We start from the raw sequence: 17,760 nt of genomic DNA, 5'->3' as shown, positions 1-17,760 counted from the left end.
GCACAGAATTTTAAAAATTCTTTTATTGGATGTGAGTATCACTGGCAAGACCATCATTTGTTGCACTTGAACTGGTTGCTTGTAAGACCATTACAAAGGGCAGTTAAGAATCAACCACATTACCGTGTTTCTGGTGTCACATGCAAACCAGATCAGATAAGGATGGCAGATTTCCTTTCCCAAAGGAAACCTGATGTGGTTTTTGTTCCAACAATGTTTTTATGGTCATCATTAAACTTTTAAATTTTTATTGAATTCAAATTCCACATTTGCCATGGTGGGATTCAAATGCAGAACATTACCCGAGGTCTCTGGATTAGTAGTCTAGTGACCACTAAACCACCACCTGTGTCAACTCTTTGAGACAAGTATTAGTTCCACTCCTTGCGGCAACCTTGTAGACAATGCAATCCAGACCATAATGATTCTCTGCATGATTTTTTTTTACCTCATCTCTCTGCTGGGTCTTTTGTCAATAATCTTGTATCTGTGTCCTCAATTTACTAAAGTCCCTGCCAGTTTCATTTTAGCAACGTCAGGAAAGGTGGTGACTTTGTGTTATTGTCACTGGATTAATAGTTCAGAACGCCAGGGTAATGCTCTGTGAACCCAGGTTCAAATCCCACTATGGTGAAATTTAAAATCAATTTTTTAAAAATCTTACAAGGCTAATGATGACCATAGTTGGTTGTTGTAAAAATCCATCTGGCTTACTAATCTGCTGTCCTTAGTTGGTCTGTTCTGGCCTACATGTGATTCCAGACCCACAGCCATTTGGTTGTCTCTTAAATATCCTCTGAAATAACATAACAAGCCAATAAGCTGAAGGGTAATTAGGGTTGGGCAACAAATGCCAGTGACGTCCATGTCCCATGAAATAATTTTTAAAAATAACACCTTTAAGCACCTCATAAAATAACAAATTCCCCTTAACTTGCTCTGTTTTAAGGAGAACAACGTCAGTTTCCCTCATCTCTCTCTGCTCTGTCATACTTTGCAGCATGCAATGAAGCTGGGCTGAGATGACCTCCTCAGAAGTAAGTCCCCGTCTACTACTCCCTGGAGTCAGGCCAAACCCAGAAATTCAGATTTACAGTTTCGGTTTCGCAACTGTTATGACCTCCGAATAACATTGCATCCCCACGAAATTGGATGCGTGAATGCACTCCAAAGGTAAGTTTTAAGTTTAAGTTTTGAGTTTATTTATTCGTGTCACAAGTAGGCTTACATTAACACTGCAATGAAGTTACTGTGAAAATTCCCTAGTCGCCACATGCCAGTGCCTGTTCAGGTACACTGAGGGAGAATTTAGCATGGCCAGTACACCGAAACACCACGTCTTTCAGTCTATGGGAGGAAACCGGAGCACCCAGAGGAAATCCACGCAGACACAGGGAGAACATGCAGACTCCGTTGTGACCCAACCCAGGAATCGAACCCTGGTCCCTGGCGCAGTGAGGCAGCAGTGCTAACCACTGTGTTGCCATAGAGTCATAGAGGTTTACAGCATGGAAACAGAGGTTTACAGCATGGAAACAGGACCTTTGGCCCAACTTGTCCATGCTGCCCTTTTTTAACCACGAAGCTAGTCCCAATCACCCACGTTTGGTCCATATCCCTCTATACCCATCTTACCCATGTAACAGTTTAAATGCTTTTTAAAAAACAAAATTGTACCTGCCTCTACTATTACCTCTGGCAGTTGGTTCCAGCCACTCACCACCCTCTGTATGAAAAAATTGCCCCTCTGGACCTTTTTGTATATCTCCTCTCTCACCTTAAACCTATTCCCTCTAGTTTTAGACTCCCCTACCTTTGGGAAAAGATGTTGACTATCTAGCTGAGCGAGATGACCCTCATTATTTTATAGACCTCTGTAAGATCAACCCGAAGTCTCCTATGCTCCAGGGAAAAAAATCCCAATCTATCCAGCCTTCCTTATAATTCAAACCATCAAGTCATGGTAGCACCCTAGTAAATCTTTTCTGCACTCTTCCTATTTTAATAATACCCTTTCTATAATAGGGTGACCAGCACTGTACACAGTATTCCATGTGTGGCCGTATCAATATCTTGTACAACTTCAACTAGGCGTCCCAACTCCTGTATTCAATGTTCTGACCAATGAAACCAAGCCGAATACCTTCTTCACCACTCTGTCCACCTGTGACTCCACTTTCAAGGAGCTATGAACCTGTACCTCTAGATCTCTTTGTTCTATAACTATCCCCAACACCCTACCATTAACTGAGTAAGTCCTGCCCTGGTTCGATCTACCAAAATGCATCATCTCGCATTTATCTAAATTAAACTCCATCAGCCATTCATCAATCCACTGACCCAATTGTTCAAGATCCCATTGCAATCCTATATAAGCTTCTTCACTGTCCACTATGCACCAATCTTGGTGTCATCTACAAACTTACTAACCATGCCTCCTAAATTCTCATCCAAATCATTAATATAAATGACAAATAACAGTGGACCCAGCGCTGATCCCTGAGGCACACCGCTGGTCACAGGCCTCCGGTTTGAAAAACAACCCTCTACAACCACCCCCTGTCTTCTGCCTTCAAGCCAATGTTGTATCCATTTGGCTACCTCACCCTGGATCCCATGATATTTAACCTAATGCAACAACCTACCATGCGGTGGTACCTTGTCAAAGTCCATGTAGACAACATCAACTCCACTGCCCTCATCTGGTTCTAGGTTACTCCTTCAAAAAACTCAATCAAGTTTGTGAGACATGATTTTCCACTCACAAAGACATGCAGACTGTCCCTAATCAGTCCTTGTCTCAGGACATCATGATTTATTTCCTCAAGTTCCCTAACATCCATGCCTTTCTCAACAGTAAATACTGATGAGAAATATTCATTTAGGATCATGCCACCCAAAGGTGCTGCAAATTTGGGGCACTTTTGAACATTAGGACAGTTGAGGTAGATGATTTCTATTTAGTTCCTTACCCTCTTGCATGGTCAGCGGGACTGGTCTGCGTTCAATATCTGGTCCGCAACATCCTTTTGGGACATTTTCTGTGAACTCTGTTAATATGACTCCTGGAGTTGATGATCTCTTTGTTTTGACACCTAGAGCGTTTAGTAAAAATAAAACAAATTTTGTTACAGAGGAAAAGTAACTAACACCTTTCAGTTTTTGTCTCAAGATTCGGATTATTAGGAAACACTTGCAACTACAAGGAATGCTATTTTAATTTCCCAATGATGCTATTCAAGATCTATAAAGAGTTGCTGTTAATTAGAGGCATTAGGGGGAATTTTCCGCTCCCATTTTGGAGGGGGAGGGAGGAGATGGGGGGGACGGGGTGGTTCTGTGGCAGGAGTGGGAAATCCCCTGGGAGTCCCAAATGTGGATTCCTCAGAGTGATTCTCCCTGTCCCCTGCCAATTATGTAATGGGACTCCCAACATTGCGTTCCCAATTTGAAGACATTTAAATGTTATTATCAGGCCTTTACATCTGTTAACCTCCCCCCGCCCTACCCCCCCAACCACCACCACCACTCTCCAAGAGGTGCCAATGGGCAGTGTCTGGAGAGTCCAGGGCCAGGGCTAAGTGCCAGGGGGATCTGCTGAGAGGGTCATATGACCTAGGTAATCAATCATGGACCAGGGTGGGGGAAGTGTGGGCGTTTGTATCAGTGTGATCCTGGAAGATGACTGACAGCCATGAGGCTGCAAGCCTCTGTCTTATAGTTGAATGTAAATAAATGTTGCAGTTGTTATTTACCAGACTTAATTACCTGAACAGGAATTATTATAGATAGATTTCCAATTTAGACAAAAACCATGGAATTGTTTAAGGGACAATTGGATGTGATAGGGGTTAATAAGTATTTTACAGGAAGGATCACCTTAATTTACATTCAAATGCATGCCATCTCATATAATAAATGCTCATTGTAAATTCAATGTATCCACTATCCCCCCAGTCCACTACTTTGTCATTTGCATTTCTCCTACAATCTAATGAATTGGAATTTACTTAAAACCATGGGCGGGATGCATGTCCCAAGACCAGAAAATCTTGCCCAATCTCAAAGGACCTTTAAATGGTCCGCCTAATTTACTGTCTCGCCCGCTATGATTCCTGCGGTGGGCGAAATGGGAAACTTTTGGCCCAGGTGTTTAAAGGCTCCTATTTTTCCATTGAATAGTCTATGATAGTAAGTCTAATGATAAACACTTGCTGAAATGTTGCTGGCATTACACTGGCAGGATTTTACAGTCCCGCCAATGGTGCACCCGCTGCCGGTTTCCTGGTGGCGAGAGGTCTGTTCATCGGGAAACCTCATTCCCACCATCAGTGAGTGGTGTGCCGCTTCCTGCCACCACAAAACACACAAGGGGGAAGAATGAGTGATATTAATTGTGTACTGATGCAAAGTGGTTTCAGATGAAAAGTGTCCGCAAAGTGTAACCAATAAATCAGATAAGTAATTTGACTTCAGATTGGAACAATATAGGGAATTGGACATTGGGGCAAGTTTTCCCATTCCGCCCATCAGGGGAATTGTAGCGGGCGCAGGCTGGACCATGGAAGGTTCCGTTGATCTCAGGCGGGTTTTCTGGTTTCGGGGCCAAAGAATCTCACCCAAAATCTCCAAGTTGTGGTCCCATGTTTGAAGCTGTAACTCCAGCCAATTACAAAATCCCAATTTAAAAATGTCCAAGGTGGACATTTTACTTCCTGCAAACTTGTTAAATCTACATGCCAATCTATTTAGCATTAATTGAATGCAGATATTCTTATCCATGGTTCCATAAAGCATTACCTGGTCTGGTGCTCTTCATTGATGGATTCATTTTCTTGTCCATGTTTGGCTTCTTACTCTCCACTTAAGGATTATAAAGTCAAAGCTGTTAATTGGAAGAACATGATACAGATTAATATTGTACTTCTATGTATGTAACCTTAAAGTGTTATCCATTGAGACTAATGTAAAAGGTGTCACTCTGTGTGAAAGGTATATATTTTTAAAATTGTACACACACTTACTACATCATTAATTCTCATAATGTATAAATGGAAGTATAAAATTTGTATTCTGAGTCATGTGAAGGATCTTTAATCTTTCTCCTGGACTACCCAGAGAAGTAGGTGGAGTTGGAGCAGTTTTTTCAGTTTATAACATTCAAATGCATGGCATCTCATATAATAAATGCTCATTGTAAATTCAATGTATCCACTATCCCCCAGTCCACGATTCGGTGTCTGAGAGTGCTGTACATTACTGCACCAAACATTGCTGTACAGCCAAAAACACTGTCTAATGATTTATTAAATAATTGAAATTTAATTCAAGGATAAGACTTTCCCTTTTTTTTCATAGAATCATAGAATCCCTATAGTGCAGAAGGAAGCCATTTGGCCCCATTGAATCTGCACCGACTTGTCAACAGAACATCCCACCAATTCCCGTAATCCTGTTATTTACCCTGCTAATCCCCCTAATCTACACTAAGGAGCAAATAAGCATGGCCAATCCACCTAACTTGCACATCTTTGGACCGTGGGAGAAAACCGGAGCACTCGGAGGAAACCTACACAGACTCAGGGAGAACATGCAAATTCCATAGTCACCCAAGGCCAGAATTCAACCTGGATCCCTGGCGCTGTGAGGCAGCAGTGCTAACCACTGTGTCACCACTTTTCTCCCCAATTTATTATTATTGCGGGCAATATACCAGAGTCAGTTGTTCGTAGAGCTGTTCAGTTAGTTGGTTTAATGTTAATTAAAGTATCTGCTTTAAAGAAAATTCCAACAATAATTAAAAACTGAATGAATGAGATGCCACATTGTAATAGTTAATTGCCAGCGTCAGGTTGGTGGTAATTTATCACATCATTAAAAAGATGCTGAGATTTGAACTGACAAGTTAACTTTCCATGGCAAGTTGGACATTGTATCTACAGTATGAGTATAGAAACGTCATGCCACTCAATATATTTGAATGGGGTGTTCTCCTTCTTAATCCATATAAAATCACAGATTTAACTAAATTTGAACACAGGAGGAGATCACACTGATCATTTTCCAACTCCAAGTCAGATTTATCTAACATAATCCTATTTTCCTGCTCCTTCCTCATATCATTTTCTTCTTCAAATGCTGATCTACTTGCTTCTTCAACACTATGACAAAGTCAAAACATTAAAAATGACTTAAATTTATAAAATACTATTGGTGGAAATGACAGGCGTGGGCATCTACTTGAGAAAAGTCAATGGTCAGAATCTTACCACCATTTACACCGATGGGATGTTTCCATCCCGCCACAGTGAACCAAGATTTGGCTGGCTGCCAAATTCTCTGACTTCGCTGAAGCAGAAGTGTGGCATGAATGGCAGGAAAGATTGCTCCCAAACTGTTTACTTCCTTTTATAATCACTTTACATCCATCTCACAGCTTTGTATCATCAGTACACTTGGATATATTACACTCATTGAAGTCATTGATGCAGATTGTAAATAGCTGAGACCTAACCACTTTTTATAACTTTATTTAGAGAATGTAAACCCTCAAGGCGAAGCGATAGCCTTCCAATTTGTTGAGTATAAGGTGATTAGTCCGCCTTGCAGAAGGGACACTCCTCGGTAAGGTGCAGCATTGTTTGTGTATCCCCACAAGTGCATAAGAGGTTTGTGCAGAGATGGTGGAGGTTCGGTGCACTGTGGTCTTGGCATTTCCTGAATGTGTCTCACTAGCCCCAATCTTGCCGTGGTTGTTCAATAGTTTCCATTCCTTGATCCAGAGGACGTCTGTTGGTAGACCTTGCTCGGGAAGGTTGCACTATGTGGGGAGGGGGTCAAGATGGAAGGTGGGCAGTAGATTGTTTGAACAGATCATCATGGATTGGTAAGTGGGATGCAGCATGGATAGTTTCAACCAACTTAGGGGATTTGTCAATCAGTGGATGTGTGGTGGAGTAATATCTGCGAGGGCAGGAAGACAAGGGAATAGTGTTGAGCAGAGGATTCCAGGTGTGATGTGCATTGTTACATAATTTTGGTTGACCACAAGATGTGTATGTGATGACTTTTGACACAGTACTTTGCTATGCATTATGATAGGGCAAGTGTCGATGTCCAGAGCCCACAACTAATTCCTGTGGCACTCCAATAATTATGTCCTGCATTTCCAAAATGGCCCATTTATTCCTAACCTCCTTTTTCTGTACATGAGCCAAACATGACTCCCTGTTAATAGATTACCCCTATTCATAGAATCTAGTATTACAATCTTTAGTGTGTTACCTTATTCAATGTCTTCTGAAAGTCCAAATTTACTATATTCACTGGAGCCCTCTTATCTACCCTGCTAGTGAAACCCTCAAAGTTCTAGTAGATTCATTAAGCACCATTTCCCTTTTGTAAAACTGTGCAGCCTTTATTTATAGAAGCCAAGAAACATAAGATAGGAGCAGGAGGAAGCCATTTGGCCCTTCGAGCCTGCTCCACCATTCATCACGATCATGGTTGATCGTCCAACTCAATAGCCTAATCCCGCTTTTTCCCCATAACCTTTGATCCTTATGCCCCAAGTGCTATATCCAGCCACCTCTTGAATACAATTACATCATATTATGGTTTTTCAACTGCCCTGTTAATAGATCCTTTATACATTCTTGTACTTATCGATGTCAGGTTAACAGGATTCTGGTTCCCTATCTTTGCTCTCACTCCTTTCACAAAAAAATGGGGTCATATTTGTTATCTTCTAATCTGAAAGGAACTTGGCGAATGCTGAAAGAGCAAAATTAATGCGTCCATTATCTCTTTTAAATCCTAGCATATTAATCAAGTGGTTCGGGTGATTGATGACTTTTAGTGCCATTAGCTCCTACAGTATTTTTCCCTTACTAATATTAATTGCCTTACATTCCCGATTCTCATTAAACCCTTGGTTCCCCAGAATTTCCCATATATTCTTTGTGTCTTCCACAGAAATCAGAAAATAATTGTTCAGTGTCTCTGCCATTTCTTCACTCTCCGTTGTAATTTTCCTGTCTCTGCGTTTAAGGGACCCCATTTACATTTTCAAACCTCTTCATTTTAACATGCTTGTAAAAGCTCCAACAGGTGGGATTTTCCGGCCACACTTGCCCCAACGCTGGAAAATCCTGCCTGAGGTCAACAGACATTTGCATGGTCCGTCCCCGCCTGCTACGATTCTCATGGCAGGCGAGATAGGAAAATATTTTAAAAGTTTATTTATTAGAGTCACAGATAGGCTTACATTAACACTGCAATGAAGTTACTGTGAAAATCCCCTAGTCGCCACACTCCAGTTCCTGTTCAGGTACATTGAGGGAGAACTTAGCATGGCCAATGCACCTAACTAGCACTTTCAGATTGTGGGAGGAAACCGGAGCACCTGAAGGAAACTCACGCAGACATGGAGAGAACGTACAGACTCCACACAGACAGTGACCCAAGCCAGGAATCGAACCCAGGTCCCTGGTGTTGTGAGGCAGCAGTGCTAACCACTGTGCCACCATGCCACCGCTATTCAAACAACAGGAAAGCAACACAAAAAAAAACTTCTTCCAAATCTTTCAATGAATTAAATATAACCTCTGCATGTGATGTGCTTTAAAGAAAATGCACATAACAAAATTAATTTAATTTTGTTATTTTTGATTTGAAAAGAACAAATAAAACAATGGAAATGTGCTTAGAGAATATGAATCTGTTAAGGTATTTTAGTTCTGTGGGTTGACAACAGTTAATTTAAATCTAAATGGTAAATTATAATTGTAAATAGTAAGTTCTTGAGAATTTCAACACGCTCATGAAGGATTTTTGAGAACTAAACTGTTGCTAATTTGTTCTACTATTTCACAGATATCCCCTTCTGCCATGGCTCCAGATGTTTTCAATATACCCCAATTAGGGGTATAGAACTTGAATAGAATCTTACAAGACCGCACTGCATACAAGCACCCCGAATTAAAAACGATAGAATCATAGAAGAATCATAGAATTCCTGCAGTGCTGAAAGAGGCCATTGGGCCCATCCAAGTCTGCACCAACAACAATCCCACACGAGCCCTATTCCCATAGCCGCATACATTTACCCTGCTAATCTCCTTGACACTAAGGGGCAATTCAACATGGCCAATCAGAGTATTTTACCCAGGCCCTCTCCCCGCCTTATCCCCATAACCCCACACATTTACCATGGCTAATCCATCTAATCTACACATTGTGTGACACGAAGGGGGGATTTGAGCCTAATTGCACATTTTTGAACTGTGGGAGGAAACCGGAGCACTCGGAGGAAACCCACGCAGACACGGGGAGAATGTGCAAACTCCACACGGACGGTCACCCAAAGTCGGAATTGGAACCAGTTCCCTGGAGCTGTGAGGCAGCAGCGCCTCCATGCTGCCCTCTAACCTATATATAAACAAAATAACTTAAAAATCTAGGGATTGAATGAGCATTTTTCAACACGTACAAGTTTTCTGGTCCCACAAAGTAATGACACTACCAAATTGATGCTATTTATTTATGCCTGTAACTTCAATATTTGAAAGAATTTGAGCTCTGCTTTAACTTTTAAATACACAATTAAAATAATTTTTACATTCCAAAGATATTCTGCAGCGAGGGATCGCTAAATATTTTAAGACATGAACCTTGATGGAAATTTATGGATTTCATTACTTTTTGTTCAGATAGTGTAGGAACCTTTTGATGTTACGCAAATAATAAAACCACAGACAAGCTGGGTCATATTTACCTACCTATCCATACATCGCTGTTTAAAGTGCTATTGCAGCATAATATATCAAGCCATTTATAAAACAGATGTTCTTTATCCAAACCAGTTGTTCTGGAGCCGTGTGTCAAGATGAAAATAGCAAAGATTCACAGTCCAGGCAGAGGTGTAAATTCAGAGGAACACACTCCTTACTTCCTGAGACTTATTCTGCTTATGGTTAATGTATCTGTTATTGATACATAAAGATTAAGATGTGCTCTTATTTGTGGCTAATCCTATTTTCACACATTTTAGTATAAAATAGAAAATTATCCTGGCACCAGAACCCACATAATATTCAGATTTTCACCCACACCCATTCTTGACTCAATTGTAAAGGCTCAGTTGCAATATATTCAATGGAATCAATGTCGAACACAATTTAATTTTTATCCACTAGATGGTGCCATGCAAACACAAAACAGAGAGTCACCTTTAACATTCAACAAAAAATTATATTTACCTAATACATTTAATATAGTAAAATATTCTAAGTCATCGGTACTTGTATAATTTGCTTTAATGTTTTACATATAAATGGATTAGTTAATGAGGGACAGTAGTTTGGTGGAAGTGTTATTGGATGAATAATCTAGAGATCCAGACTCATTGCTCTGGAGACATGAGTTCAAAATTTAAATTCAATTAATTAATTTGGCACAAATAGATAGATAACTGGTTTATTGCTGCTGCCTCACAGTGCCAGGGACTTGGGTTCAATCTGGCCTTGGTGTTAAAGTTTATTTATTAGTGTTACAAGTAGGCTTACATTCACACTGCAACAAAGTTACTGTAAAAATGCCTTAGTCGGCACACTCCAGAGCTTGTTCGGGTACACTGAGGGAGAATTTAGCATGGCCAATGCACCTAACCAGCACGTCTTTCAGACTGTGGGAAGAAAGTGGAGCACCCGGAGGAAACCCAAGTAGACATGGGGAGAACGTGCAGAATCCACACACACACAGTGACCCAAGCCAGGAATCGAACCCAGGTGCCTGCTATGAGGCAGCAGTGCTTGCCACTGTGCCACCCCATTACTGATGTGTGGAGTTTGCATGTTCTCCTTGTGTCTGTATATGTGGGGTTATGGGGAAAGGGCCTGGATGGGATTGTTGTCTTTGCTGGCTTGATGGGCCCAATGGCCTCTTTTTGCATTGTAGGGATTCTACGATTCTTCTATGATATTTGTGTTTGTAATTTGGGGTGCTCGTATGCAGTGCAGGCTTGTAAGATTCTATTCAAGTTGCCAAATTGTGATGATAAAAATAAAACAAGTAATCATAATTCATACCGTGGTTATGAACAACTTGGGCGGCACGGTAGCACAGTGGTTAGCACTGCTGCTTCACAGCTCCAGGGACCTGGGTTTGATTCCCTGCTTGGGTCACTGTCTGTGTGGAGTTTGCACATTCTCCTTGTGTCTGCGTGGGTTTCCTCCGGGTGCTCCGGTTTCCTCCCACAGTCCAAAGATGGGCAGGTTAGGTTGATTGGCCAGGTTAAAAATTGCCCCTTAGAGTCCTGAGATGCGTAGGTTAGAGGGATTAGCGGGTAAAATATGTGCGGGTAGGGGGGCCTGGGTGGGATTGTGGTCGGTGCAGACTCGATGGGCCAAATGGCCTCATTCTGCACTGTAGGGTTTCTATGATTCTATGATTCAATACATTTATAAAAGGGTTGCATAATAATGATCATTTCAGCATACAAATAATTACAATATTTTGCAGAATAGAAATAAAAGGTCTACTGCACTCTGCATTTTGTATTAAACTCTGCACATTATGGGTGGAATCTTCCGGCTGTTCATGCCGGCGGGATGTTCTGGTCTCACCAATGGCACACCCCCACTATGGGTGGCCTAGCAGTATATGATGCGAAACCACATGTGGTCCATTGTTATAAAGACCCATCTCATTCAGTAATGTCCTTTCAGGGTAGGAAATCTGCCATCCTTACGTGGTCTGGCCTATATGTGACTCCAGAGCCACAGCAATGTAGTTGACTCTTAAATGCCCTCTGGAAAGGCCTCAGTTCAAGAGCAACCAGGGATGGGCAAGAAATGTTGGCCCAGCCGGCGATACTTACAACCCATGAATGAATAAATAATATTTAAGGGGAAATCCCATTGACAGCAACAGGATCAGAAGATCCTGCTGCTGGCCAACAGTGTGCTACTTCTCGCCGCCGAGAAACATGCTGCAGGGAGGCCAGGGAATCTTGCCCCATATGTTTTCACTGTTCAGGTCCTTGAATTCTTCATTCATAAACTATTTCTGATTTTTATGAACTAGGGTGTTGGGTTGTCTCATAGTATATTCATTCCATATCGTGTGTGGAAATGTCAGTTCTGTTACTAATGATCATAAAAGTACTGGATTATCATAAAAATCCAGCACCACATTGATGTCCTTCAGGCGAGGTATTGTCTTTACTTGCTCCTGCCTACATGTGACCTCAAACTACAAATTGGTGTAGTTGACTTTTAACTGCCCTCTAGAACGGTGTAACGAGCCACTCAGCTGCTCAAGGGCATTTAGAAGGGGAAACAAATGATGCCCTCATCAGCAACACTCACAAACCCCCAAGAATGAAGCAAAAAGAAAAAAAAAGGTAATAATTAAACAAGCCTACTCCACTACCATATATACAATGGCTTAGATTTTGCCATAAGTGCTGAAGTGATAGCGACTTTCCCGACTTTAGTTTGAATTGGCACCAAGTCAAGGGGGTTTCAGACATCCAGCAACATGCAGGACAAGCAGCCAATCAAGCTGAAGTATTCTCACAGACCGAAATCCAGGAAGTAAAGTTAAGTTTTAAACATTTGTTTATTTAACAGTGTCACAAGTAGGCTTAGATTAACACTACAATGAAGTTATGGTGAAAATCCCCTAGTCGCCACACTCCAGCACCTGTTCAGGTATACTGAGGGAGGATTTAGCATAGCCAATGCACCTAACCAGCATGTCTTTCGGACTGTGGGAGGAGATCAGAGAACCAGAGGAAACCCACACAGATGGGTAGAATGTGCAGAATCCGCAGACTGTGACCCGAGCCAGGAATAACCCAAGTCCCTGGCGCTGTGAGGCAGCAGTGCTAACCACTGTGCCACCGTGCCACCCTGAAATGAACTGATTATCCTTCATTTTCCATCAAATTTCACAGAGATCAAATTAAATAATTGGAACATATGCATAAGATTAAAGTTAATTTTAAAAAACGTGTTTTCTTTAAAATAAGAATGGAAAACCTCTCATTCCAAAAATGTAAAAATATTTTTCCAGGTCCAGGGAGATGTCTTAGCAATATTTAGGAACTTAATACATCACTAGAAACACAATTACAGCTCAGTCATCAATGGATTTTGTAGGAATAATAACAGCATAAAAGAGCAAGTTCCAGTCAGTACAGTGCTTTCTATTTGATTGCAGTCTGGGTGATTTCAACATCACATTTATGGAAAAATATGGAATCATCGGCAGCAACTTCTGGATTTACACAGTTAACTGAGCAATTGCAGATTGCAGACTCCAGGACTGGAATTCTCCAGCCTCATACGCTCCACCACCACTGCCAGTGAGAATGGAAAATTTGGTACTCAGCCAAAAGTCCATTCACTGCAGCAGGACTGGAAAATCTCAGCTGTGGGCAAGGTCAGAGAATTCTGGCCCAGATGTTTCTGTCAGTTTTAGAGGATTAATGATGACCGATGCTAACAATTCTATCATCATTTATATTGAAAAATCTGGACACTAGGTTTTTCATTTAAATTCAAGTCTCTTCATTAACATTTCTACAAAATCCTTCTTTTGAAACCTCAACAAATCTCAACACATTATTTATTCCCTAATAATATACTCTGTATATGGATGACACAATAAGTCATTACCTGTCATTTTACTGTAAGTATAAAATTATATTCTTTATTGAGATTTTTTTGCATATGGCACACTTTTCTTTTGTTAACCAAGAAGCTTGGTAAATCTCTTACCTTGGGCACAATCTAAAACCTTTATACTGCAGCTTCTGAGCTATTCTGGGATTGGGGTTTGGGTGCGGTGGGGTCTGGAAGAGGGGATTGGGATGGCTGGAGAGGTTCAGGCAGGATTGGGTGGGGGTAGTTGGGGTGTAGGAATGTCGAGGAGTAGTCGGCAGTGGGCGGTTTTGGGGAGTCGTTGGGAGTTCAAGGGGTAGTGTGGGATTGGGGGGGTAGTCGATGGGTGGGTTGGCTATTTGTGGAGGGAGTGCGGGGGTCCAGTGTAGAGTCAGTAGCTGGAATTTCACCAGCACGCCTGCCCCGGAATCGCGGCGGATGCGGCTCACAGAATGGAATTCCCCTTTGGCCTCGGGCGAGATTTTACGAGCCTCACCCGAGCGAGGTTGTAAAATACCGGCCAGTAGTACTGTCACCCAAGAGTTAGAACTGAATCCTTCTAACTTTTTCTGGTTAACTAATCTGCTTAGTGAGTCCGAACCATCCAAAGTTGCCGACTTTAAATCAGAGTTTCTGAAGGTTCCAGACAAAGGCCAAATGAACAGTGGAAGTTGAAACTTGCTAGGCAATTCCCATAAGGCCTTGTCATGGAGACTTCCGAGAGATCTCTCAGCACATTTTCCAGGGTACAACCTTGCATGAATGGAAACTCTGGACTAATGGGGGCAGTGAACTTTTCTCATCTGGTGGCTAGTTTTCTTGACCTTCAGATTTAACGAATGGGGAATCCCAATTTTTTCACGTCAATAAGTTTTAGAAGTTTCTAGCAGCTTTGTTGTGTCAGTGTTCAAAATGCAGCTCTACATTAGACCAGAGGAACTAGTCAAGCATAGAACAGTATCATACTGTTTTCCTTTTAAAATTTATTCTTTCACGGTTTGTGAGCGTCGCTGGCAAGGCCATCATTTGTTATCCATCCATAAATGCCCCTGTGCTACAGGGTGTAATGATTTCAATCAGGCCATTGAGTTGGTCTATTAGAGTATGAGCTTCCTGATTAAGGATCCAGTCAATGAGTCTTTGCCTTGTACTTAACCGGCAGTGTCAGTTCCTCTGCCCCCCCCCCACCCCCGAGATAGACTGCTAACTACGAGCAATCTGTGTACTGCTGTTAGAGTTATAAATAAAGGGATTTTGGTGAAGTGACTTTTGCCTCCGAAGACTTACTACACACGGTTTATTGTGCCATTCCCGAGGGCACATGATCTGGAGTCACATGTAGGCCAGACAAGGTAAGAGGTGGCAGATTTCCTTCGTGAAAGGATATTAGCGAACCAGATGGGTTGTTATGACAATATGGTCACCATTACTGAGACTGGCTTTCAATTCCATAGTTTATTAATTGAATTTAAATTCCACCAGCTGCCATAGTGGTTCTGAAACCAAAGCATATAGCCTGGGCCTCTGAATTACTAGATGAGTGACATTACCACTACACTACCATCTCTCCTAAATAGGGTCTTGCAATGGATTTGCTGTGCTTACAGGTTTGGTTAGTAGTAGGTCACCATTTTCAACATTTTACAATGTACCAGGCATCAAAAAAATGACCTCACTTTGATGCAAACACTTTTTAAGCACGTTTTGCACCATTTATATTTAGCCGATATGTCAGCCTTGAGATTCTGCCTGGTTGTGCTGTTTCACTTTGGCGCAATTCACTCCAAATTAGCATAAAGCACTTCAGATCTTTCAGCACCGTTCACACTTAGCACAAATCAAGATCTTTACTTCGGCAGTCTTTCCAACCAGTTTGAAAAAGTTGTGGGAGAAGAAGGCCCTGCCCACAAAACCCGGAACTAAAGCATTTTGGATTCCTGTTATTTTATGTCCATTTACAGGTCTTCAAGTGGTCTCTAAGATTATGTTTGTTCTTTTGTACCTAAGGAACTTACGGGCAATTTTTAAAAGCTTATGAATAATTATTTTAATCTAAATTACTAGAAAATTGACTACTATACATCAATGTAGCCAAGAAACGATTCTGTATAGTTTGAAGTGATTAGCACTGCTGCCTCACAGCACCAGGGACCCAGGTTTGATTCTCTGCTTGGATCACATCTGTGTGGAGTTTGCACGTTCTCCCCGTGTCTGCGTGGGTTTCCTCCGGGTGTTCCAGTTTCCTCCCACAATCCGAAAGACGTCCTGGTTAACTGCATTGGCCATGCTAAATTCTCCCTCAGTGTACTTGAACAGGTATTGGAATGTGACGACTAGTGGAGTGTGGTAACTTTATGGCAGTGCTAAAGGAAGCCTACTTGTGACACTAATACCTAATCTTCAAACTTTAAAGTCATTTTTAGTTACTTAAAATCAGGCCACTCACAGGCAGTGGAATTGCTATTTTTGTGAGAAACTATTTTTAGCTTCATTAATCAAACTGTACCAAGATTACACACACAAACTGTATCAAGGAATGCTTTTAAAGCAACATTTTTATAAATCTACATTTTAAAACATTACACTGGTTCGGGACAGATTTTGAATTTGACAATGTGCAAATGATTTTTGCTTTTCAAGAAGGGTGACATTTTGGGTGTAATTTACTGTCAGTGGAACCAATCTTTTAAAAATCATATTTTATGAAAATAAACGAGTTGAGCAACAGAAGCTTTCTATTTTCCGCTGTATCTATTTGGTCTCATACTCAGTTCTGTCATTTTTGCAAAGTTAAACATTAGGTTGCAATCATTAACCGGTTTATAGTTGTTCTCCTGTTTATCATATTCCTCCAACATAAAGAATGTGGCAGAAAATCAAATTGTTTCACAGCAACAATTACATCAGTATCGAACTCATGCAACTCTGGGGAAAAAAAATATTTTACCCAACATCCAAGATGACCATTTACTAGAACTGCCGCTTAAAGGAACATTCCATGATATGCATTGGAATTGATAAACAAATGCCGCATGAAATTATTACAATGTACCAAACTATTTCTTAAACCCACAATTATTTAAGCTCAGTCTGTCAAGGTAGTGTTTGAAAGGCACAAGTATTTTCATTGCGCATTAATGCTCTCCTACATACCTTTCCCATGTGAAGTGCACAGCTTGCTTCTTAATAGACGAATGTGCTTTATCCCTAAGGGTTTCACACTTCAGTCCCCAGTAAATATCAACGTTTCGTGGACCTTGCCAAAACATTTGTCAGAGATATGAAGCAAGAGTTCTCAAATTTCTTCCAGCCATTGGCAGATAGTGTCCACTTTCTGCCTTTAACACCCTCGCTGCTCTCTGATTCTAGGTGTACTGCAGCTGCTGACCTGGGAGTAGTGGTGAGCAGTCACAAGATGAGCTCCATGTGACTGGCTCCAAGGAGGTGCAACATGTCTGCTTTGAAAAACATACACAGAGCTCTAATAAATTACAAATAATTTCTAATTTTTCTGTTGTTGCCATGCACACTCTCTTTAAAATATTGTATGTTAAGTTTTACAGGTTCTCAAGCAGTCTGGTAGATATTTTGAAATGTGGTTTGTGACCATTAATTATTATGATTTAGTTATGACTTAGCATGTGAAAACGGCAGGTCGGGTTGTCAGGGTAACCCTAACCTGACCTATCCAGGCACCAGAACAGCATTTTCAGAAGGCCTGCTTAATGGTTTTTCTTCCAGAAGGATGGCTTTAGTCGTATCACCTCGGTGCTTGTGTTTGGGACTCCCCTCGAGACGTGAGTAGCCATCGCTTAAAGTGATATTGCCTATCACTAAGGATCCATCCACAGATTTCAAGGGATAGGGTGAAGAGCTGTGGCAGCCTGCACCAACAGAGGATGGAGAGGACCTGGTAGTTTCAAGGAAAGTGGCGCAGACATGGAGGAAGCACTTGTTGTGGTCACAGACCAGTTGGACGTTGAGGGGGTAGAATCTCTTCCTGTTGAGGAATCTGACTGGGCAATACTGGATGCCTTAGTGGCCACACAGAAGTTATCGATACTGGTCTGTACCTGGGGGAATGGTGGCGAAA

The 17,760-nt window shown here is 41.4% G+C and overlaps 1 protein-coding gene across 1 annotated transcript in view; it reads right to left on the bottom strand.

Moving 5' to 3' along the window:
* The window catches only part of LOC144511893 (immunoglobulin-like and fibronectin type III domain-containing protein 1), an 87,886-nt gene extending 70,820 nt beyond the window's left edge, over nt 1–17,066 (bottom strand). The window contains exons 1-3 of the mRNA XM_078242324.1: nt 16,821–17,066; nt 4,801–4,885; nt 2,973–3,095 (exon numbers count right to left, since the gene is read on the bottom strand). Of these exons, the coding sequence (XP_078098450.1) occupies nt 2,973–3,095; nt 4,801–4,843 (166 nt within the window). The 5' untranslated portion in view covers nt 4,844–4,885; nt 16,821–17,066. The remainder of the gene's footprint in view (nt 1–2,972; nt 3,096–4,800; nt 4,886–16,820) is intronic.
* Between the last annotated feature and the right edge of the window lie 694 nt (nt 17,067–17,760).

Source organism: Mustelus asterias, chromosome 25 (assembly GCF_964213995.1).
Source record: "Mustelus asterias chromosome 25, sMusAst1.hap1.1, whole genome shotgun sequence".
NCBI lineage: Eukaryota > Metazoa > Chordata > Chondrichthyes > Carcharhiniformes > Triakidae > Mustelus > Mustelus asterias.
The sequence above is the reverse complement of the archived record's forward strand: the minus strand, read 5'-3'. Positions and strand labels throughout refer to the sequence as shown.